This window comes from Mycteria americana, chromosome 3 (genome assembly GCF_035582795.1).
Source record: "Mycteria americana isolate JAX WOST 10 ecotype Jacksonville Zoo and Gardens chromosome 3, USCA_MyAme_1.0, whole genome shotgun sequence".
NCBI classification, from domain to species: Eukaryota; Metazoa; Chordata; class Aves; order Ciconiiformes; family Ciconiidae; genus Mycteria; species Mycteria americana.
Window position 1 is genome coordinate 98,161,075 of NC_134367.1, and position 24,722 is coordinate 98,185,796.

Genomic DNA, 24,722 nt, shown 5'->3' on the forward strand with positions numbered 1-24,722 from the left:
TCCAGGATCAGATGGCGATGATATCTCCTCTCATCATCCATTAAGGGACAAAATATCAAAAGGAAAAGTGACTGCCCTGGCTACTTTTTCTGGCACATTTCCAAGCGTGCAGCTCAGCCTTTGGACAATAATCCTCCCAGGAAACAAGCTGTCAGAGAGTCATGATTGCTGTGGATGCCCCGTCTTCCAGTCTGATCAGTCCTTTGGTAGGGATTGCACAGGATTCCCTTGAATTTGCATTAATCTAGCAGAAGAATTAGCTTGGGACTGTTATTTGGTTTTAAACATGATTATTCTGTTATCGCAGAAAACAATAGCAAAAGATAAACCAAGTCTTGTCCTTGCCAGCTAACAATCTAGGACTGAAAGCCACTTACTGTCGTTCATCATAGTGGTAATCATATTTACAATAGCTAATTAACCTTTTACTTGGGCTTTGGGATCAAACACTACCGTTTCTGCTGATGGACCCTGAATTCTTGGACATTTGACTGTTTGCACAAATCTCTGGCCTTGACTGGGCTTCCCTGTCTTCCATACTGGTTTCCACACTGACATCTCATTTGAGACCATCCTGTGGTGACAGATACAAGGGAAAATTAAATTCTCTGTCCTGTGCCTCTGCCTTGCCGAGCCAGGATTAGCCCAAGTGTCATTATCCTGACTGGGGACTGCTGGTGGAACCATTAGGGACATTTGTGTCTTGCTGGTGCATTGTATATGCAGGAACATGGCAGCTGCACTTCAAAATATTACTCCCATGAGGCAAGCGCTGCTGCCACTGTTCAGGCACACAGCTGAACACTGGCATATACCCTATACTCCTACACAAAGGAGTATAGGGTATATGCCAGTGAGGCATATACCAGTGCATATATGTGCATATGCCAGTGAGGAGATTGGTGGATGTGTGCATATGTGCAGTGCATATGCCAGTGAGGAGATTGGTGGATGGCGTAAGTTTGGCCACAGTAAAAACTGACCACAGGAGAGCAGCATTCAGAGGGCTTAATGAGGTGGCTTCAGTTAACAAAAATGCATCTCAATACAGTCAACAGCATGGCCTTTTAACTGGGAAAGCAGACTGAAATCCCAGCCTGAAAACCAAGTGGACTGCATTGTGCAAAACAGCCACTCCCAACGGCTGTATTCGTTATGCTGGAGAAGGGCTGAGAACGAACTGCTCCTTCAAAGCTGCAGTACAAGGCCTTCGGCCAAGAAAGCTTCTCCATGCACCACAGAAGGGGCAGTAGCCAGGTGATTTGCCTTCCACATACAACACCGGAAAGGCTGACAGTGGGACATGTTGCCACTCCATTGCCCGTATTTTTAAAAGGTAGTTGAGACAGTGCATAAAATGGTCACAAAAATTGCTGAAGGAAACACTTGATCGTGAGAGACTGCAGAGGCACCAGTTTATCAGAGAGAAGACAAGAGGGCACTTGAGCATGGCATACGAATAGCTGCCTGGGGAGAAAATACTGGGCCCCGAAAGACTCTTCAGTCTAGCAGAATCATAGGAAGATTGCAAAGCCAGGAAACTTAGGCCAGACAAATGCAACCAAATGTAACTAAAGTGCAATTTAATTGTGTGGGCGATTAGCTACTGATTGAACTAGTGAAGAGTATTGGGTGCAACAGCTCTCAACTTCGTGTAAATACAGGCTTCTCTTTTCCAAGAGGCCCTAAAAAATGTCTGTGTCCAAGTCTCACTGATAAGAATTCCCCTTAAGTTCCTTTGCAAGCCCAACCCAGAATATTTTACATATTTGTTAGCTGATACTGCTGCAATTTGCTTAATACAAGGGGCTTCCTGGGTCACTGAATCCAGTCTAAAACTGCAGGTGCCAAGTTCATTCTTGTTACCTTTCAAGCAGTACTTCCCAGTAGAAAATGCTTTATGAAGTATTTTTTGAGAAAGCCAAAAAGTCCCACTGGGAATAGCAGGGAAATACATATTAGAGTTCCTAAGAGCAAAAGCAAAGCAATTTGTTTTGTTTAGGCTTCTATGGCTAAAGCTTATCAAAAGCCTCTAAAGCTATCGCATCTTGGGTTTTTAAGTATAACAGCCAAAGCACAGCTTGGGATCCAAATGCAGTCCAAATTTTTTTGTCTGTTTTCCAATGTATTCTCTTCAGTCTCAGGCTTGCAGCCCCCCCTTGCAAGAGTAAATCTTACTCAGTCCTAATTGTTCAGTGTGGATTTGACCAGCTTCATGAGGACTACTCATGGGTATAAAGATTATTCATGTGAGAGGTACATGATTGAATCCTTAGCTAAAGAGACTAAGGCCTAAGGAAATCAATAATTCTAGCCTGTAAGAGACCATTTCTCTGCTGCTATGTAAACACCTTGATTTTCGTGTTTGGTCTGCTGCTCATTAGCTAAACCAACAAGGAATTACTAATAATCCCTCAAGGACAACTTGTATATAGACATGCATCATTCTGTACATATACTTCTGGTGTTTATAAAGCTTATGTAAATGCATGCAGAAATTGGGGAACGATACAAGCTTCATCAGTCTGCTGTCGTGACTGCTGCCATCAAGCATGCTGTCCTTCCCATCAGACAAAACCTCTATGGATATTACAGGTGTGAGATTAAGTACAGGATACCATTCCCAAGACAGTTGTACGGTGGTAGCATGACTGGGACAATATCCAAAGGGTGAGGGAAGGAAGAAAACCCAACCTGGTAACTTTCACACTTTCTAAACTTTTCCTTTTGGAGGGGAAGCAGATGAGAAGGAGGGAACAAACAGGGAACCTAGCACTGTTTAAATGCAGATTTACTAGGACAAGGGAAGGGAGAAAGATGCTACATCCTTCGCTGCTTTCCTTGCCCAGTTAGCACCAGGCTATGCAACTGGCATGCAACCACAGCATATGATAAGAGTTTTGGCCGTGTGCCTTTGCTTGGCTTACTCGGTTCAGGACTGTGTCACCCCCACACATTCCTGGGTGGTGCCAACTACTGCAGACTGTGAACAATAGCTGATGGATGCTCAGACTGTTGGGGAAAACACAATAAATCTGCCCTCCATTCTGGACATCTGAATATGGATATAGATGTTTATCTGAATATGGATATAGATGTTTAGACATTCAGATCAGAAACTCTTGGTTCAGACTGCTTCTTCACTCTTAAAATCTTGAGGTTTTGTGGTTTGTTTTTTTTTTGTGGTTTTTTTTTTGTTTTTTTTTTTTTAAATCATGGCTATTAAAATCTTGCTTTTTTTAATCACAGCTAGAAATACTACTTATGTTTCTTTTTATGGTACTGTTTATGACCCTTTTTGCAAAATAACTTAAGCATCTAGACAATTAAAGAAGATAACTGCATCTCCATTATGAAATCTGAACTTGTTAGACAGTGGAGAAAGCCTACCTGTGCTGTAAAACATTATATACCATTTGCCACATCTGCAACATATGTCTGCATGTCACCAGAGCCTCTTCAGGTCCTTTATGTATCCATTCCAGTTTTACTTTGGTGAAGAGTAAGCTGCAAGATGAAAAATAATAACTTCTGTTTTAGTGGCATCTCAAATGTGGAGAATCAGTATCACTCTAGCAACGTCCTGGCAGCCAGCATTTTTACTTGCTTTGTATATGCAGCAATAAAAGAAAACACCGGAGCACAAAACATTTCATTTGGCTCAACTTTGATTCCCCACAAGGAGATGAGAGGATTAACAATATTCCTCAGCTGCAGTCAAATTTGCGTCACAAAGCTAGCGGGACAGCGTTAAAAGCAATGCATTGCAAAGCTAACAAGGTGAAACATACAGTGAATCTCATTTTATTTTGGACAGCGTTGAAAACAGAATAAAAAGGAATTGCCATAATACATATGCCAGACTGTTTTCTTAGTCTGGCATCTTCCTATAGCACTGGCTTATATAATAAATTTCAGACAAAAAAACCCAACATACTTAATATACGCAGACAATTATGTAATGCCTCACAGGAAGGAAACGCTTTTTCTTAACCCCAGCTGACGATCATCTCATGCCCCTAGGCAAGACAGCCGATAGCCCTTGTACATTCTTGTTCTAGGTAGTGTAACTGCTGCTACTATTCTTATACCTAGAGAATACGTACTTGCACAGACCACTGGAATTCAGCAGAATTAGGTCAAGCAGAGGTTAGAAGACAGATTCAGCAATGACACAACCTACCACTTGCTGCTAGCATGGCTTTTAACACCATCCTTCACAACACCCATTTTTATTTTTTTGTAATTGCCAAGATGATTGAATTTATTTCTTATTTACTAATGTAAATTTACTTCTCTGCTTTAAATGTTTTCATAAAGTCCAAGATCTACACATTTTGAATTAGCTCGATATGGCTAGCGATTAATCTACTAGATGCTACTAGATGTACTATGTACATATGTGCATACAACATTAATAGCTGAATGTTAAAAATCCTAAAACCAGTTTTGTGAATGTGACCTGCAGGCTCCTGGGGAATCCAACCAACTTCAGAAAGAGACAGCAGCAACTGCATAGATGATGTTAGAGAAGACTTTGCAGCTGAATAAGAGATCCTTCACTTGCAATAATTAGAAATCTGTAGCCAAGACTCTGTGGTGCGTATCTACAGTAATATGCTAAAATGGCAGTCCCATTCTGCACTAACAAACATTAGGGGTTTTTTTGTTCTTGGGAGGGTGGGGGGGAGTCACCAAAATGTAGCCCAACTGCTATAGGGAAGTCTGCTCATGGCTGCTGCTACAGTTTCACCTCACAGGACAAGCGTTCAACTAAACTCCCCAGGTACAAACTTAGGCTAGGAAAGGAAGATCAAGATTCATAATCCAGGGAATTTGTCTTTGTCCTTTACTACTTTATATCCCTACTGTATGTTTACCTTTGATTTTCTTGTTACTGATCTGAGCAAAACAAATGCTAATAGAAACATCCCCTGCTTTTGGAGATGCTGACCCCCTAACTGAAAGGAAGTGCCCTCACGATTCAAGTAGTTATTGTTGGGCTGGATCCATGGACTGATCAAAAATTTTGCTGGGACAAAGAATATGACAGTGGACACACTCTTAAGAAAATAAAAATGAGACTGAATTTGAAGGAGTGGTTAACAACGGAAACTGGCTAGTGATACATGCTGCTCTGTATCCCTTAGTTAACTGGGCTCGTAAGAACAAAGCTTGTTTTAATACAACAGAATATAGAATCAATCACTTAGGAGCAAGGAATATATATCGCACTAGCAAGATGAGAGGTTATACCCTGGAGTGTAATGGTATTATAAAGGATAGCTTCATGAACATGAAGCTCCTGAACAACAATGCAGTCAAGAGGTCAAGCAAGCCTTAGCATCCATATACGGAAGCACAATCAAGTAGGAGCTCGAAGATGTGGTTATTCCTGTTCACAGCATCAGCGAGACACTTACTACAATCCTGTTTCTAGTTCTTGCTCTTTAACTCCAAAAGACGACTAAAAATGGAATGAGGTTCAGAAAAAGGTTACACAAGTGATCTGAGGGCTAGAAAAACGTATTTCATCAGAGGCTTAAGAAGCTCAGTTTGTTTGGTTTAACTGAGAAGCGGCAAAGAAATTATTTTGCTCCAGCCTGTGAGCACCTACATGGAAAAGTATCTAATTGTGAGTCTCTGATCTAAAAGAAAAGGTACCAGAAAATCCAAGGATTTGTTGGAAGCTGAAACTACTCAAAGGGAGATTTATAAGTTAATGCAGACATGTAACTATCAAAGCAAATAATCTTTGCAGCAACTACCTCGTGTGCACAGTAAATTCTGTAGTCTTTAAAGCCTTTTCAGCAAGACAGGATAACATCTGGAAAGCAATGCTAATGCACAAATAGAAGCTATGGGTTTGATGCACAGGCTCATGAGTGAGCTTCTTTGGACTGCGCTGTGCAGAGGGGTGAGACTGCATTACCACCTTCCTTCTGGCAATTAATCTATTAAAAATGTTCTACTAGTCCAAGAAACTACCACACTGAACAACCTATGCTATCTTAGCATACAGAATATTTTTTAAACCACTACAAACATTCAAAATTAAAGACCTTCTAAAACACTGTATGACCCTCCTTGCAGCAGAAGAGTGGTGGTCAAGGAGCCTAAGGCCTAGAGAAGAAAATAGTTGTATTACATCCCTGAATATCTCCATGCTTTTGAATGCTGTAAGATACCACTCTTTAATATTAATGAAATAGAAGAATATAGGAATGAAGCATCTGTTAACAGTCAAACTACTGTACAGGAGGGATATATTAAGAGTTCCTCCTCCCTTTCAGATTAGTAGGGATATAGATGGCTTAGTTATCTGCAGGCAATTAAAATCATTACATAGTATATTTAAACATTGTGGTTAAACATTAAAAAGACAAACATATTAAGTTCTTCTCTCCATCACTCTGGTGCTTACTGTTTACAGTGAGTATACATCAACTTCTATGGACGAAGATGCAATGTTCTCTCTCTCTCTCGAGAGAGAGAGAACAACTAGTGAAACATGGGAAAAAAGCAAATTTCTCACAAAAACATAACGAAGTCTCAGCACAGTATTATCACCAGTCGTAAAGCACAGGCACACAAAGGTTAAAAAGAAAAAAAAGTAATGCAACTTTAGCAACTGTCTGCAGTGCAACATTACCAGGTCTCAGAGATACCATGTGCTGTTAGCTGTTGTTGTAATTCACCTCTGGAATAGTGCTATTCATGTTATCGTGCAATAATATAATGAACCAAACCAAAAGGCAAACGAGAAGAATGTAAGTGGCAAAAGGAATCAAATCATACTGATAACAGTAGTAAACAATGCAATTAAATATCATAATTGAAAGGTGGAAATAAAATCAGTACATTAGGCTGTATGTGCTATATGCTATTTGTATTTCTCAGCTTCTAATAAGTTTTGTAACAGCAAAACCAGATAAATAAAAATATAGGGAAAACACTGAAGTGAAGTAGGTGACAGTATCACTTATCTCGAGCTTATCATTTTATTACTGAGATAGCACTCTTGCTACAAATAAATCTAATGGGTATTGTGTCATATCAGTGTCTGCGCACAACTCTCAGGGGCATAAGTAAAAATTACGTATACACAGATCTCACCTTATTATATTTTCTTAATATCATTTTACTGTTCTTTTGTATGATGCTTGTAATATGAAGCAGAACAGACTCTTAAAGAGATTCAGCATATAAAAATAGCCCTAAGATTATCAATACAGTCATTGGTAATTCTGTTAGTCTCTGAAAATGAGAACAGAGTGATTTGGGCTAAAGCAAACATATAAATTGCTACTCCATAAGCATAGGAAAGGAGAGCAAAAAATCCACAAATCATTCTTGTAATGTGTATAACTTCAGGGACAGTAACAATGGAAAATAACCAGTGCTTACTCTCAATGCTGGACTCTAAGCTCCCTCTCAGAACAGGTTTGCTTTTCTCATCTATGTGGACAGTATGCAAAGGCTTCTATTCCCTGATGTAACGTCAGGTTACTGCCACAAGCAAACATACATATCTATCACAGTAACATTAACTCTGGCAATTAAAATCTGTATACAGTTGACTTGGCTGCAATATGAAGCTCTGAAAATTCAAAATTAGATTTCCTAAGTATCAAAATTTCAGTCATATAAATGACAAATACCACTAAAATATGCCATGCATTGACAAAAAATTAGGGACTAGAATACTGGAAGGCCTATGAAAATTTTCAGCAGAAAGCAAGCTACTTCGGTTGATTTCAGGAGGTATTCAACATTTGTCTTCATAAAGACCGATTTCAGCTGCTGATACTCACCATGTCTCAAGGCCTGGCCAAATACACCTAGCTAGCCCTCCTGAAAGTCTTCTAATCCTACATGGCTAAATGCTCAGCTTTTCAGTTTTTAATACTACCCATGAAGAAGTGAGGCAGTTCTTTCCTATCATTGACAATCTAATTACTGAGGTTTAATAGTTAATACTTATTATCAGAAGGTTTCACATGTGCATGTGGTATACTATAAATGCTTATAAGCACATCTGTGGAAGAAGTTGTTAGTTGCTACGTTTAGTAATAACCTTTTGACTACTTTATGGATGCTATAGGACTATATAAAGATTTATTAATCAGTTAATTATTGGGACTTTTAAAAGCCGCTTTAAAATGGAGTTTTTAGTATCAAATGTAGTCCTTTAACTACACATTTATAGAGCATCACAATGGGATCTCTGTGCCCTATCATCTGACAAGCAATAAATAATGCTAGTACTATAACAAACAATAACACATTCCACTCATTTCAAGGTTGAGAGAGTAAATTAGGAATAATGAGTATTATGTAGTCATTTATCTGCATGTTTTACCATTCACTGGCTGCTTATAACCCCTCCAGTTTTTCAGAGCTTGTCAGCAGCTGCTCAAAGATCTACATGTCTTCAAGCTTTACCAAATCAGGGCCATCACTCCCCGAAGTCTTTCATTATTGACCCAGATTTGCCTACCGACACACACAGCTGCTGTGTTATTTTGGATTTTGAATATAAAAGGAAACAAAACAAAACACCAAAACCATCAGCAATATCTCCCAATTCACAGAGACGATTGTGTACATTAGCATGAAGATACTGAACTTCTGCAACTAAGATTTGTACTTTGTTTCTTTCCTTCATTAAACAACAGGATGCACGCACCTGTTTGTTTGTGTTTACAGACATTTGCCTGGAGAGAGAAACCAGAATCCTAGTCACAGCTCCAAGGACAGCAAATGCACCTTATCCAATGACTGATTGATGGGGTGTTGGAGCAGCATGCAAGTGCCACTGGACAGCAGAGTTCAGCTCACCCTCCTACCTCTTTGAAGTCCAGATAAATATTCCACATCAGCTCCAATGAAAAGCAGGGGAATGCCACAACCTGGACGGGTCGATGGCCCGAGGATGCTCTCTGAGGAACTGAGAGGCACAGATTCAACCCCCCAACACTTTGATCACTGAACTCTTGAATTAGTTTCTTCCCCTTTAAGGTAGCAGATGCAACAGGAGGATACAGGTATAGACTGATCTAACAGAGATGGAAAGAGGATGGAGGAGATAAGAAGAATGATCAAAGTTTTGGAATGCTTTTGATACATGGAGATAGTAAATAGACTTCTCAGCCTGGAAAAGAGGCTGAGAGAAGAGATGACAGATTTATAAAGTCATGAATAGCTTGAAGACGACCAGGAAATCAAAGCAGTCTGTGTTGTTTCAAATGAAAGAAGTAAGGAATATCCAATAAAGCAATCAAGCAGTAGATTTAAAATGAGCAAATGAAGTGCTTTTTCATACAACACAAAAGTGCAAAACCCATTGCTACAGGATGTTCTGCAGCAGACACATAAATAGGTTCAAAAAGGGATTACATAAATTCATGGATGACCGGCCCATCAGGGGCATTAAACACAACCTAATGCAACCTCTGGCTCCGAAAGCCTCTGAACCACTCAGCTGACAGAAGCGGGGATGACATATGAGGGGTAGGATCATCCCACTGCCACGTTTCTACATGCTTTTCCCTGTGCACTCACCAGATGCCCTGCTGAAGACAGATAAGCCCTTAGTTTGATCAAGAATGGCCATTCTTACATTGAGATATGGCAGAAATGTGATTGCAGCCCATGTTCTTTTTATAGCCCAGATTGTCTGGTCTTGTTTTATCTGCCAGTACGAGAGGACGGTGTATCTGGAACTGTAGTATCTTCACAGCAAATTAGCTGTTCAGTTCATCAGTTGCTGGGTTTAGCTTCAGTGGTGAGTCACCTACACAAGCCAATTAGTTCATGTATACTCTTTCACCATAACCATTATGGTTTCATTAACCTTCCTAGAGCACCTGCTAAAGCCCTCGTCACATTATCAATAAGAAAGCTGGCAAAATTGGAAAGCTACTTTTAATCTCCTGCATTTTTGTTGAAAAAAATCAACATCAAAGTTGCTGTCTTCTCAAATAACTCAGTGCTTCTTGCAGTCTCCTGACATTTAAGGGCACATTCTCTAGTTAGATTAATGCCAGCAGTGCTGACTGCAACCTCCTTTTATAACTTCATGCTGTGCCACGTTATCTATCACTTTCCCTACAAAAATAAATTGATCATATACTTTTACAGACATACAGTCCTTTTTTTTTTTTATGGCTCCCTGCCCATTTACCCCCCAATATGAACAAAAAATAAAAACAAGCAGCCTGCTAGCATGTCCACAGAACTGTTGACTTCATCTTCCCAGCCCAGGAAAACTAGCAGACTCAGAGCTGACATCTCCTTTAGAAGAATGTCCTGCTCAGAGCTCCAGTCTTGCATGACAACAGCAATTCAGCTAATATTGCTCCATGAACTATGACTGCAAAAGTAAAACACAGGGTGAGAACAGTTTTCCAAGCAGCAGATTCTAGGCTATTTAAAAGTTTACATGATGAAGACAATTTGCCAGGCTTAGCCTCATGACACAAGGCACCTAGAAGACGCCTGCACATGGAGCAGGATGTAAACAGAAGAAGAGGTGATCAGAAAAGCTAATATTGCAGCCTGACCTGTCAGAGACTGCCCAGCAAAAACAAATGAGCAGCCACTGGCAGGGCTCAGCTCTGGGTGTTTTTTCTTAGACTGCCTCCTCCTGTAAGCTGCCGCATGCGCCTGAGGGCAGAAGGGCCTCCTGTCAGTCAGATGAAGGTCCTGCTGATGGACTACGTTGTGTACCTCTGCATGGACCGAAATGTCACTCCCCAAGACAAACATGTCTGCAGCCAGTCCAGCAACCTCATGCATCTATTTCAGCATACGGTTCCATCAAATTCACTTGTGATGCAGAGGACAAATATGAGTCAATATTGATGTGGCCCATCCAGAAACTGACACTTACATTGGAAGGTCTTGTAACAAACCCACTTTATCCGCTAAACCCCAGCAGGTTGTCACTTGAAGGAAAAACAACAACTAACATTCTGCTGAAAGAAAAAGCACACTAATTTGCTGGAAAAAGAAAAAAAAAAAAAAAAAAAAACCCAAAAAAGGCACTGAAGGTCTTCCTTGATTCTGAAGAAAGGTGAAGACAAGCCATAGGTAGTCATACCCAAGAAAAGAAGGCACAAAAAAATGGGTTGATCAGAATTATTCTCTCCTTTCCTTTTAGTTAGATCATTCATTTTAAACCCCAGACTTGTGGTATTTTGCTTTTTGTTAAGAACGTAGGAATCAAGCTAATTGTTAGTAGAGCTGATAAAACCCCTTCTCTCACCCTGTGTTACATAGGATCCTTTGGGTGATACACCCAAAAAGAGTTTTTATCATCTTCTCACCCTGATGAGGAACTGGCAACAAAATGATTTTGTGCCATCACAAATCATACGCATTTCAGTCCATATCTTGCCTGAACAAAGACAAAAATAATTTTCACAGTTATAAGTTTTACAGCAAAATCTGGAAAAAAGTTTACAGTTTTGCTATGCAGAGTGTTTACATCAACTTTTTATATATCATTTCCCTCTGTAAGGACAGTGCATTAGACTTTTCCTTGCGACACTTCAGAAGATGTTAAACTGAAGTTTAATTTGCAAGTGTCCCCCTCATGTTGTTTTGTGAATTGTTTTTTCCTCCGATAGGCTCCAACTACACCGAGTATTCCCCATTGGACGGGACACTGCATGAGCACATCTGAAAACCAGGGCCAGGTCTCAAGCATCTAAGGCTAGGAGCTTAGAGGTCTACCTCCTATTTAATTTCAATCATTAATTCAGTAGGAGTTCAATGCATAGCTTCTCCAGCAGATCTGAGCCCCGGCACTTAAATTCAGGTGACACTGCGGTGCAGTATTTCATTTGTGGCTGGAAGCAGATACCTACACGGCAACGTGCAATCTCAGGAGCGTACTGGAAACTGTGGTCCCCTGTCTTTCGCCCGTGGTGGCAGTGTGGCCAATATCCTATAGCTTGGGCTGGGGACAGGGGAGAGCCATGCTCCATCTCTTGCTCTTGCATGGCCTCTTGGCCCGTCTTGGGCAAGTCACTTCAGCTCCCTATGCTTCAATTCTTCTAACTGCAGAGCAGATAATGGGAATGACCTTCGCAAAACATTCAGAGAACTAGATTCTTCATCATCGCCTTCCCTATATCCTTTACATTTAATCTCTTAATACTGGTGCTCTCAACTTCAGAGTTATTTGTGGACAGGAAGGAAAGCAGGTTGAGCTCCTCTGTAACTAACATCACTTTAAAACATTTTCTCATCTGTTGGGCCTGATTCTTCAGAATTTCATCAGATGTGCCCCCAGGTAAATCCAGCCAGCCCTGATTAAATGGAAATTCATTTGGAAAGGCAGAGCTGAGAACTATCATGCTGTCACAACCACTGGAATAACTCTTGATTTACAGAAACAGAAAAGGAAACCAGGCCTAGAGTCTTTAATTGCTGAGCTGAGATCCTGCCAGACAAGAAAAGAGCATTAACAGGACAAAGCTGAAGTACTTAATATGCTGCCAATACTTCCTATCCCCAAAGACTGCAGAACTGGATGCTCCACTTATAGTTCTAAACTCTTGTGTTTTTCAGAAAAGCTTCTAGGACATGCAGTTTAGGCAGCTTTTAGAGGAAAGAATACTAGGACTCTGGCTAATAAAGTAACATTCGACATCAACCTCCAAGTCACCTCAATCTGCAACCAAGAACACATCTTCTGTCTAGAAAGATACATCAGAATCTTGATTCACATATTTAAAATAGAGTGAAATACCTTCTAAATTAACCCAGTGTCAAGGTAATAAAAAGTGATAGCGTAGTCATATTATGGCTGTATAAATTATGCAACAAAATACAGTAAAGGAGAACCCCCACACACGATTAATAAAACATTTCTACCCAACTTGACACATTTATGAAATCTTGCGTGTTACTGATACTTGGAGCCAACAGTCTGAAACTGCATCACATCCCCACTGTATTAGTAAATTAGAATCACACAAAATTTGGCTTTGCTATAAAAACAATAGGCTTAGTATAAAATAAGCTTTTCTTTTTTGAAATGCATTACACAATGTTGTTAAACAGACCTCACTCTTTCTATCATTTTATTTTGGGGCAATATAATTTATGCCACTTTGGCACTACTCCAGCAAAGCACTTATAAAAAGTCTTAATCTTTAAAGCATATGAGTAGTCCTGCTGAAGTCAACAAGAAGTCAATTATTCCTCTACTTAAAACTAAGCGTGTGCTTAAGAACCTTGCTAGATCCAGCTCTTTATGAGGAGAGGGATTATGAGAGTCTCTTCTAACTGCTTAACTTTGCAGAGGACAAAGCGTAAACGTGAGCAACACAAGAAGGGCCAGAGTCTGCCAATATTTAGTGCTATCTGCGTGTCTCAGCAGAGGTGAAAAAGATGGAAATCCATCTGCTGAACACCACTGAATTTCACTATAGCATACTGGTTCTGGGGTGCGTGTGGGCACGTTTCAACCTATGTTCTGGCTAAGACAACCCACCATATAGTTATGACAGTTCAGAGGCAGTGCTTTTTGTAAGATGAGCTTGTTCAGCGAGATATGAAGGAGGAGGTTTCCATGCCAGCCTGAAAAAAGATGGGGAAAGACATGCTTAAACGGTGAAAGAAGTGACAGAAGTGAAGAAAGACAAAAGCTCCTTCATTTCAGGAAAAAAACCCAAACAAACCACATAATCTAGAAAAAAAAAACTGTGTTGCGGTAAGTAGACAGAAAACTGCTAGCTTCACCAAAGAAAATCCTAGAGAAAGAAATGGATATTTTGCTACCAGCAGGAATCATATTTGTCTAAGTCTGCAAAGCAAAACCATGATGTAATTGCAGTCTATGTTAGCGCCAGCGCCAGCTGAACACAGTTAGCGCAGTAACAGCAGCAGGAAGACACAGGAGCATGACCTTTAATGGAGAGCTAGCAATCAGCGTACAGACCCAGGTCTGTACTTCAACAGCTAGATGTGCTTAAGATCATGCCACTGCAGTTTCACTCAGTCCATCGCTGGCAGGATTAAGTTAACCTAGCAAAACCTGTGCTTACCATTTGGCTCAACACAGCACACTGACTTAGAAAAATTAGACAGACAAAATTGTATTTTTGGTAGTGCTGGGTTGCTTTTTCACCACAGACAGTGTTTTTGGAGATGCACTAAATTTCCTTATAAAGTTCCTTTATAGTTCCTTCATCCTGTACAAAGCTAATTGCAGGGTCAGGACTCGTAGCCATTAATCCCTGTCAGGTTTGAGACCGTGCAGACTGGCTTTGGCAACAGCAGCACTTTTTGTCATGTTGTTACCCTCCCACACAGTACAGGTTTCCCACAGATCTCAGGCCAGCCGGCTGAACTAGTATCGTGATAGCTCTCCTTAACCACTACTCTGAGACAAAAGCCAAACTCAGGATGTAACAGTGAACAGCTCTGTATGTTTCCAGTCACACTGACAGTGGTCACCATGATTTAAATACACACTGGAAGCACAGTCCAACTGATTGTATTTATTAAAAAAATCCAGCTTCTTCAATATATGTAGAGACACTCTTCTCTGAGTTAAAAGTATGTGTGCAGACACTTAAGCATTTCAGTTTAACTTAAATATTCTTTGTTTTCTTGGCACAAATATAATTAAACATAAAACAATTCTTTAGATTTTCTTCCTAAAAATTTCCCAGCTATACACATCAACCCAAGGATACTGCCTACTTACAGAACCCAGTTCCACAGCTTGCATCCTTGACTACTACTTCAGCACAAGGTTTTCCTAGCAGAGAGCTGTGCCCAGTTCAGCTGAACGCTAATATAGTTTAGGATCTTGCAGGCTGTATTTTAAAGGTGAAGCTTCATTTCTTAGCTTTGCTGGAAATGGTAATTTCACTGTTGCACGTATGACTCCAGCAGGTGCACCTTACACTGTACAAATAAGCTGAGTCACTGCTCATGAGTAAAAGAAAAAACAGCAGAGTTTCAACGTGTCAGAAATACCTAACAAATTTCAATTAGAACTGCCAACAAAAACTAAAAGCCTCAAGAAAAAGGTGAGAAATATATGCACGGTTAAAAAAAACAAAAATAAAAAGAGAATCCACGGCACATTGAGCCTAAAATCGGATTAATGGATTATTTTTCTGCAATATCTATTACACCCCAATGTGACAGATCTTCCAGAAGTGCTGAGAAAAGATGACACAATATTACAGATTCCAAGCACTGCATGTGTAATTAAAAAAAATCCTTTGGGAAAACATGCACAGTTATTACATTTTAAATGTTCAAAAATAGCAATATTTGGCTTTCTTTCAATAATAGGCTGAAAACACACTTCAGTGTAAAACTGCAAATACAACTTAAATGCTGGATAGAATAAAACAGGCTTGACTGTTGAAAAACAGTCTCATTCATACTGTACAGTGCAGGTGATAGGATTAACGTTTTTGGATTTACTTTTTGGTTCTTCACCCACAGACTACTGGAAGGCTTTTTTTTTTTTTTTGTAGAAACAGTCCAGCACTTAGCAACCACTGACCTTTACATATTTGGAACACCACAGTGCTTTATAAAACTGAACTCTGTTCCAAAATTTAGAGCTAACAGCTGCAATGAAACAGGTAAAAGGAACTAAACATTCAGGGCCAGACAGTCAGCTGAAGGGAATCAGCTCTGTTCAACTGAAATGAATGGATTTTCACCTTTTTAAACTAGCTGGGGATCTGGCACTCAAGCTTCAAGTCAGAAAAGCTCAGGCGGGCTGTCTTTTCAATGCCCTAAAGATGAGCATGCATCAGATAAACACAGAAATGTGTTTGTGCAGGGTCAGTGCAGTTTGATCAGCTTGTACCAGCTGATTTGTTACTTTATCCCTTTAAGTAAACCATTCATTTGCAGAATTCTAGCTTGCAAATTAAAAAAAAAAAAAAAAAAAAGGCAAAAAAAAAAAAAAAAAAAGCAGAGTTGCTTGAAACATTCCCAGGGACTCACAAAAAAACCCCAAACCCAAAAAAACCCCAAACAAACCACCAACCAAAAAAACCAAACCCAACCCCAAAAAACCATTCAGTTCTTCCATAAGGATCCTGCAACTGAAGAAAAGAAATGAACAGAAGTGATGACGAATAGCAAGCCCCAGCCTTTCCCAGGGAAAAGCTTTATACTTTCCCTTCTCCTTTGTGGAAAGAAACCCCGTGTGGAAACACCTGGCTTCTGCGGGGCTGCCAGTTGTGCGGGGCTGCTGGTGCCAATTGGCAGAGCAGCCCTGCAGCAGAGCCGCAAGGTGCCCGAGGTCAAACTCTGCATCTCTACATCCCAGCCAAGGAGGGGGACAGAAAGAGTCTGGACTGAACTCCTTCACAGCCGCTCCTGCTGACAGCACACAATGAAATCCCCGTGTTTCACATATCCTGTTAATTCAGTACAGAGCTCTCTGCAAAAGAAGAGATCAGAGCACACTAGGATAAATCAGAAGTGTGTATTTATAATCTCTGCCTTCTGATAAGTTAGCAGCATGTACCAGTTTTTCCTTGAAATAAGTCTGAAGGAGAGGAACAGATGTCAACCTGAAAGCATAAGGGTATTATAACTGTCCTGTGCTTTACCATTAGGCATAAAAAACGCTTGGCATTTATGTATGCCTCGACTTTCCCTCTTAAAAGGCCATTGTGCAAGCTAGCTATAATTCAGATGACACAATCTAATTTCTATTTCCTTTCCTTTCTAAACCAGTATAAGCAAAACACAGGTAGAGTGTTCCTCTCCATTCCCACCACGCTGAATGCATTGTATTTGCATTATTATGTCCACACCTTTCCTGAAGTACCTTGCTGAAAGGATATCCAAAGTCACTGTGCAGAACTTACTCCAAGGCAATTGAAAGCACTCAGGCTCTCTGGTGACCTGGTAGTTTTGCCTCCAGAAGGCTTAACAGAGCCTGTCATTACGTATGTGATATATCCTACCATAATGAATTCCCTCAGGGAATGACATCCAGAGGAAGCACAGTTCAAATACACAGAGTGCACCTGAAATTTGACATTCTGAATCAGATTCCCAACACCAAGTTGCATCCACAGAAGATGTGACAGTTTTATTTTCCTCGACTGCAGATACATGGCATAAACTAAATCCTGTCATAAAGAGACTAGCTTAAAAACTGTTGAAACATACAGATAAGAATCAGTGTTCTTTGTTCTTGAACAGATTTGATTTAATTCATTAGAAATCCAGAAGGTGTTTAAAATTACCATGTGCTATTTAATGTAAGATGAAGTAATAGCTTCCTTCAGCCTTAGTGGAAAAGATTCAGAGCTGTAATCCTTTTTCAAATAATTACCCTGTTCATCAGGCTTCAGCACAAGATGACTCCAAGCAGAAGAGAAATGGAGAGACCGGCTATGAAAACCTCAGTATATACACGTACCAAGCTGAATGGTGATGAGAGCACTTTGCAGGCGTTTGTCAAGTCACAGGCCTGAATTACGCTAAAATTAGAACTGCGAGGAAAGGGCAAGAGCATGTGAAAGTATCAAGTCCATCTAGCATATAAAAGGGTCTTTGGAGAAAAAAAGTAGGGAGGGTGGATAGGGATGCTGACTGGGTGAGGTAGCTTCTCAAAGCTACAGTAGTGAATTAATGCTTTCACACACATAACCTGTGGTTTTGACTCAGCCATGAGCTGCTCTGTGTGGCTACCCAGGGAAATGAGCTTGCAGAGAAGGGAAAGTTAGTGGCTGACATAAAGAGCTGGCACAGCTTACCACTACCCCGCCCTCAGGAGGCACGTACGAATAGTTCACTTGTGCAATTCCAGGACAGGGCAACTATATCCTCACTCAGGATAGCTAGTGTTTGCTACCCAGTGCTCAAGGAAATCCTGCATCAACTTCCACGAATGATTCTCTCCAACAGAAATGGCAACATAAAATCCAACATGCTGACTAAACAGTACTGCAAATTATGTCCCTGAGGTCAATTCCTGTACAGAGAATTCAGGACAGCAGTCAATAAACTTCTTGAGCATCTTTTTCCTGGAGGACCTAGAGAAGTTAGTAAAAGCTCAGACACGTGAGCTGCAGTGCACTTTTAGCATGAATGAGACAGAGAATGAATTAAGTTGGAGAAACATGAGCTCTGCTGGAAACTGACAGATTCCTTAAAGCATCAGATTTGTGATTGCTTATGGCATGACTGATTTTTTTTTCCTCCTGTGTGTTTTTCTTCCACTTTGTTCCTTATTTATGATGAGGTTCTACAGTAGCTGCATTTGGCAGATTTGGTACAGACACAGGCCTTTCCATTAAATTTTCCCCAATTCCCTTTCTCCTCCCACTCCATGCCAAGACCACAGCTCTGTCAGGTCTCTCCAGGTATAAATTTATTTTTCAGGTAATACCTGCCATCCAGTCAGCCTCAATGTAGAATTTTTAGTGTGATTCCAGTTACCCAAACAGTTTCATTTCTCCACTGAAAACTGTAAATAATAATGTACCGTGCTTGATTCACTCAAATCTGGTGAAGTCTGCTTCAGTAAACCCTGCAGATGCACGTATGCCAGATTGCCATCTCTTCTGAGCAGTGTTCTGTTTCCAATGGATACAAATTCTGGTATCTATATTCAGGATTACAACCAACAGACAGCTGAAGCCTCAGGTACAAAAATATCACCTTTGCGAAGCCACTGCATCACACCAACAGTAGCGCATAAATTCCCAAGTCCATAAAGGCTATCATCTAGACACTACTTAAGTTGTAGAACACATCATCTACTTGGTTTGCTCCATAATACAGTTCTGTTGGAGTTAACCCAGCAAAGACTTCCCTGGGAAATGGATTAAACCACCAAAACATTTCCCCTAACCGTGTAAGCTGTGTGTTCCCTCTTGTTAAACCCACTAATCGCATTGATGGGGTAGCCTGGCGTGGCTTGGTACAGGTCTGCACCACTGTGAAACGCTCCATCCCGACTCAAGATACCACGCTTCACTGCGGGCAGCATCTGCAGCAGCAGACAGGAGAGGCTCTGTTCAGATACACCAGCCCTCCCTGCCTGAACTGTGTAACTGCAAGACTCCCTGCCTAACTGAGAAAACACAGCCAGGGCGCTGGACTCATCCCTCCCTCTCCTCTCCCATGGGTTGTGCCTCAGGACACATTGGTGTGACAAATTTTTATTTTGCTGCCATGAATAAAAGTTAAATGCAACTTATCTTGTCAAATGAGTTATTCCATGGTTTATTATTGCTACTCAGGAAGCAGGCCTAAATTACAAGTGAAAGAAATACTTTGACTGCTCTGAGTTGTGTCTCCATTTGGGTCCTCAGCCAATTTTTCTCAAGTTTTAGAGCACAGCCCAGTCCCAAAGCACCTATGACTACTTTTTATGAGCATGGTGGACTGGCAGAAGAACAAAGGGCCAACCTTAGCAGCAGCAATTACAGCTGCATCTCAGGCCCCTGTATCCATGGAATTGAGCTATGCTGGCGGCTGTATAGCAATCTGTTTTGAACACTACTACCATCCTGCAGGGAATTGCAATCTACAGTTCTAGGAATTTTGTTCTAGAGAATCCAAGGGATGAACCTGTCCAATCCACAAGCATTCGTTTGTGGACCACAAATTATGAGCACAGTTACATGGGAGACACTGTGCAGAAACTGCTGTACTCTTACAGCTGCTATACAACAAAGTTAAATGCTCTTGGGAAAACAACACAAACTGATGTGATGTAGAACGAAGCCTGAAACTTACTGCCTACATTAACTCATCCTATTATTAATTTATTAAAACAGAGAGAAAGGCAAAAGTTGAGTTTCTCATTAATAATCCTAACCAGAACTGTGCAGCAAAGATGGAAAACCCAGCCAGTTCTAATAATTTTAGAATGTTTCTATTATGGGATTTAGTGCTGTAGCTGATTTAGGAGGAGTAAAAAAATATCTTTCCAACCACCAAATGAAAGAGATGGATTCAGTTATATCTGGCCAGCTTTCCTTAACGCGTTGAACTAAATTGCTTTTATTTGGGTCTTCAAGATTATATTTGTCCCCTTAAGATTCATCCTTTTTAATACTTGTTCCATCCCTTGTTAGGATCATTAATTCATTTTAAACGAAACGTAAAACCCAAGTTTTAATTAACTGAAGACATTAAGGAGCCTCAGTCACATTTTTATATGAACACAGGTGTTAGCTCATATGATATGATAAAACTCCAGCTCCGGTCTCTATGTTCTGCCTCTCTACAACCATCTCGCCAACTTCAACTAGGGAGATTATTCTTCCTAACTTCCCAGCCTAATCTGGTATGTGCTACTGTTATTCCCTGTTAAAGAGCTGTTCCACTCTTCCCCAGTCACAGCTGCATTTCACTGGTGTACAAAGTGATTACAAAATGTTTGATGCATCACAGGGCTGCTGGGAAGTTCAAACAGAGTATCATTGCAAGGAGGCTAGGACTGAAATGGTTCACTACGGTTATAAACCATCTAGGAAACATGCTTTTGCAAAAGAACAGCTTTTTGCTTCCTGTCTACTGGTGGACAAACAGCATCTTACTATACAGAAGAGGTGAATTACTAGATTTTCTGATTTGCAGGAACAGCCCCATAAAACTATCTAAAAGCTTCAGATAGATTTTCTACCTTCCTTCAAGTCCAAAGAACAGATTTTGGCTTTCCCTCACTCTGTTTTCCTTTCTATTTTCCACATCTCCATTTCCTTGCCTGGTGCTCCAAATACTCTGCCACCAAATGGCTAGAGAATTAGTAGGAGCAAGAAGCTTGAAAAAGGAAACACATGGAATGGGAGAATCCACTCCTGTGCAGTAACACATTTAGTTTTATCAGAGGCTCATAATGTGAATTTAGGTCTCATCCATTTGAACAGAAAGTTACTGAATTTTAGAAAAGACAATTATTTACAGACAATAGAAAAGAGGGTCAGGGATCTCTTTTAAAAACTACCGTTTTTTCGGTTTGTGAAGCCAGGAGAAGGAAACTCACACACAGACTGTCCAAACGCAGTCACAGCTTTGGGTAGGCAGAGCCAGGGCCCAGTACTGTGCTTTCAGCTTGCTTCAGCAAATGCCACGCTTCCTTTAAAAATGTCTTCCTGCTCCTCATAAAACATTGGTTTGGCAACAGAAAAGCTCTCCACTGAAGTTTTACGAGAACTTTCTATTAATGGAATAATAATTCTTTCTGCTGTTATTTAACCAGGCTGTCACTTTTAGGTTAGGATTTCTGTGAAAACCTAAAAGAGGTGTGATTCCCTGCTTTCCAAGGGAGGCTGATTCCTGCGGGCCATGCTGAGACCCCAGCCTTTTACTGCACCTCCAACATGTGCTGATTTGGTTAAGCAGTGCTCATTACCACTTGCAGCATCCCTCATTACCTTCCTTACTCATTCTGCCATCACTTGTTACACATGCAAATGAGCATATAAGACACAGAAACAAACAGTGTGTATTTATATACTCTTCACTTAAATGCCACAAACTGTCCCTTGCCAGGTGGTACGCAACTTCTTACAGATTTACATCCTCTGTCCCTGTCCCCCACTGCAATCTGTCTCTGTTCCCCCCTGCCAGCCCTTCTCCCAGAGCCCTCTGGGAGACCTCGTGACAGTGCTGCTGCCACGTCCCCGTGTGTTGTACCTGCTGCACGTGTGCTCGCCGTCCCGCTGGCAGCTGCCAACCCCGGCACAGCACGGCTCAGCTCTGCCTGCCCTCTCCGGCCTCGACTCAGCCAGCTGCTTTTAGGAAACTTGCAGAAACTTAATTATCTAACACACTGTCAAAACTTGTTTTAAATCAGCCAATATTTTCAAAAGTGCTCAAGGTATAAAAAGCCCAACTGCATAATCATTTCTTTAGGAAAACAAGCTAAAAAAGCAGGAATATAATTAGAACATTTCCATTTGAAGGCAAAAGGAGCAAGTCCCTCCATAGGTTTTAGGCAAAAAACCCCCCACACCAAAAGCAAACAAATGAAAATTTCTAAATAGCTTTGAAAATACAGTAGTAGCTATTAAAATAGCATTGCACACAAAACTGATAAATAAGCATATTTCCGGGGCTGGATCAGAGACCGATGTCCTGCTCATTGGAAGTATTCCTTCACTAGCTAGAAACTTTGTTTTGTTACTATAGTTACTCTCACTACAAGTGGCCCTGACTAAGGCAGGAGGTATTTGTTATATAAAACCTCAACACAACTGCAGTCTTAAACTTCAGAAACTACCAGCCCTGCGCTCAGTCCAGCTTGCAAATTCTATTCCAAGCCCCAACTGAAAAAGCTTTCACACCGATTAGGACATACTCTTGAGCAACAGTTTAATGGCTCTATTTAAGTGCCGAAAACATAATCAACATTGTTCACGATATATACTAAATTCCTGAAGGAATTTAGATGGACTGTGCACTGAGCAAGACGAGCAGTGACTTCCTCCCCAGACAGCTAACGCTGTTAGCTGTGGCTGTCATGTACAAGAGAAACTGGCGACAGAGTTTAATAAAATTTGCTGAGAATTGGAGGGAAAAAAATGCATGTAGCCAGTTAGAAGAGCACCAGGTAGAAAACACATATCCTGCAGCACTGTGATTTTTTGTTTTGTTACTTTTTTATCAGCTTAGTTTGATAAAGTTTAACATCAGTAAGAAAAAAAATAAATATCCTCTCTTCCTTGGCCTTTAATGTATTCTGGTTTCACACAATTTTTTTCTTGTTCTTCTGGGGGATATTTTCAGCCAGACAAACTGCTATTATGCATAATCTTGGAAAAGGGGCTTATGAGATCCCCAGTGAAAACAGGGAGATGACAGGACGTCACTTTTTAAGGTAGTCAGCTGATGCTGATACCCCCGTACTATGTGCCAATCTGATTCAGGCCATCTGCACCGTTCTCAGCTGTATTTTTTCCCCTACTTGGGTAGGGTAAAACAACGTGGCTTTCCTTTTCTTCAGCTTGAAATCTAGACACTAAGCTTTTTCTTAAAAGGCCAACAACCCAAACAGAACCTGCCTGCAAGTGAAGAGAAGCACTTACAAATGCCGAGGAGAAAATACATGCGTTTGTACACTTGTTTTCCTGCAGTATGGATCGCTCGGGTTGGGGTCAAGCCAATGACTAGGGATTTTTCTACCACAGTGCTGATACAGGCCTATTTAGTTAACTTCTGAAATGGCACATGTAGCCATTTATGCTTCATAGCTTAAGCTTTAAGCAATTTGAACACTACAGAAGACTGGAAGGGTATCTTTCTCTTTCCTTTCCCTTCCTCCCTCGGTGCTGACACCCTGTACTATTCTTAGTGTGCAGAAATCAGTGGTGTTAATTTCGGAGTTCACACATCCGAGGAAGCATTTAGAATTTATTCATTCATTTGTGAGAACCTGTATATGGCTTTGTCCTTAATGATAGAGCAACAAATGTTTTTTTTAGCTGTGACATTATTTGCAACCAGTCTTACAGCTTATTACAGCCTTGTAAGTGCTGAAGAGCAAATCTGCCCTACCCTGTAAGAAACATTATTTCCTTTAGGTGCTGTTTGGATACAGAATTGCTTCATCGGTTCTTCCCTGTAATAACAGTGCTCACAGTGACACCTAAAACCATGATTTCTGTCTCTCCCATGTCTTGCAACTAATCCCAGACTAATAGCTTTGTCTATGTAGGCAAATAATGAGTACCTGCTAGAATACATAATTTGTGAGTGCTGCTTCTAGCTTTTTGTGGCACTGCAACTTTACACTGCACCATTGCTTATACTGTGTTAGAGAAAAAATAGATTATTGTTCAGCTACGATATTGCTTACATGCAGAATTCCCAGATTCAGGGTGCATATTGCTATACCTTGTAAAATGAGACACTGGCTCTGCCATGTGCAGGGGCCAACTAGATGAGATCAGAAGTCAATATTGCCATGTCTAAAATATAGTTTTTGCATCAGAAGTTTACAGGAGATCTGTAAGCGGAAAAATGAGCAAAGTCTGAATTAATACCTGATGCACATCCGATGGAGAAAAAAAAAAACCAAACCATATTGCAAGGATTAGGTATGGTCTGAGCCAGTAAGGCATCTGAAGAAGTTATTTCATTCTTTTAAGACCAGTTTGACCTCTAGAACATCAAAAATCTGTACTAGAATTCTCTACATGCTTTCCAATGTTACTATCACAGCTAATAAGCAGAATAAAGTACCCCTGCAGCAGCTTATTTAGATACTGTCCTTCACAATAGCATCACAGGGCTTAAATAATAAAGTAACATTGCAGAAGTTTAACGTGTTTGTTTCGACAACCCCCCAAAATTTAACTGAAAGGGTAAGTCTTAAGTCAAGCTTGCTTTGCTCTCTTCCTTTCTATATATATCAGTCAATCCTTTTTAAAACAACAAAGGTTTGATTCAGATGCATTTTGCCTCTGCAAAATTTTTTTTTTTTAATTGTAAGAAAGGTAATGGGGCTTTGCTCAAGAGCAGTCTTACATATATCGGACAAAATATGGCTACCAAAACTAAGAAATACACACTGTCTGGGGCAGCACAGAGAGAAGAGAAATAACACCAAAGACCATAGGCTTTCAGATGCAAGTTTTCCTGCCCTGCAAAACCACAGATAGTGCATACCACACACACTTGGACATCATTACCCTACAGGATCTCCCTTCCTCTTCCCCAACAGACACATTGCACAGGACTATGCCCCTGCTATGCAA

General features: G+C 40.6%; 1 protein-coding gene across 5 annotated transcripts in view; it reads right to left on the reverse strand.

Annotated features, from left to right (window-relative positions):
- The window catches only part of TTC7A (tetratricopeptide repeat domain 7A), a 178,180-nt gene that overhangs the window by 56,165 nt on the left and 97,293 nt on the right, over nt 1–24,722 (reverse strand). For all 5 annotated transcript variants that reach the window (XM_075496236.1, XM_075496235.1, XM_075496234.1 and 2 more), the window contains one exon: nt 3,391–3,507. In XM_075496236.1, the coding sequence (XP_075352351.1) occupies nt 3,391–3,507 (117 nt within the window). The remainder of the gene's footprint in view (nt 1–3,390; nt 3,508–24,722) is intronic.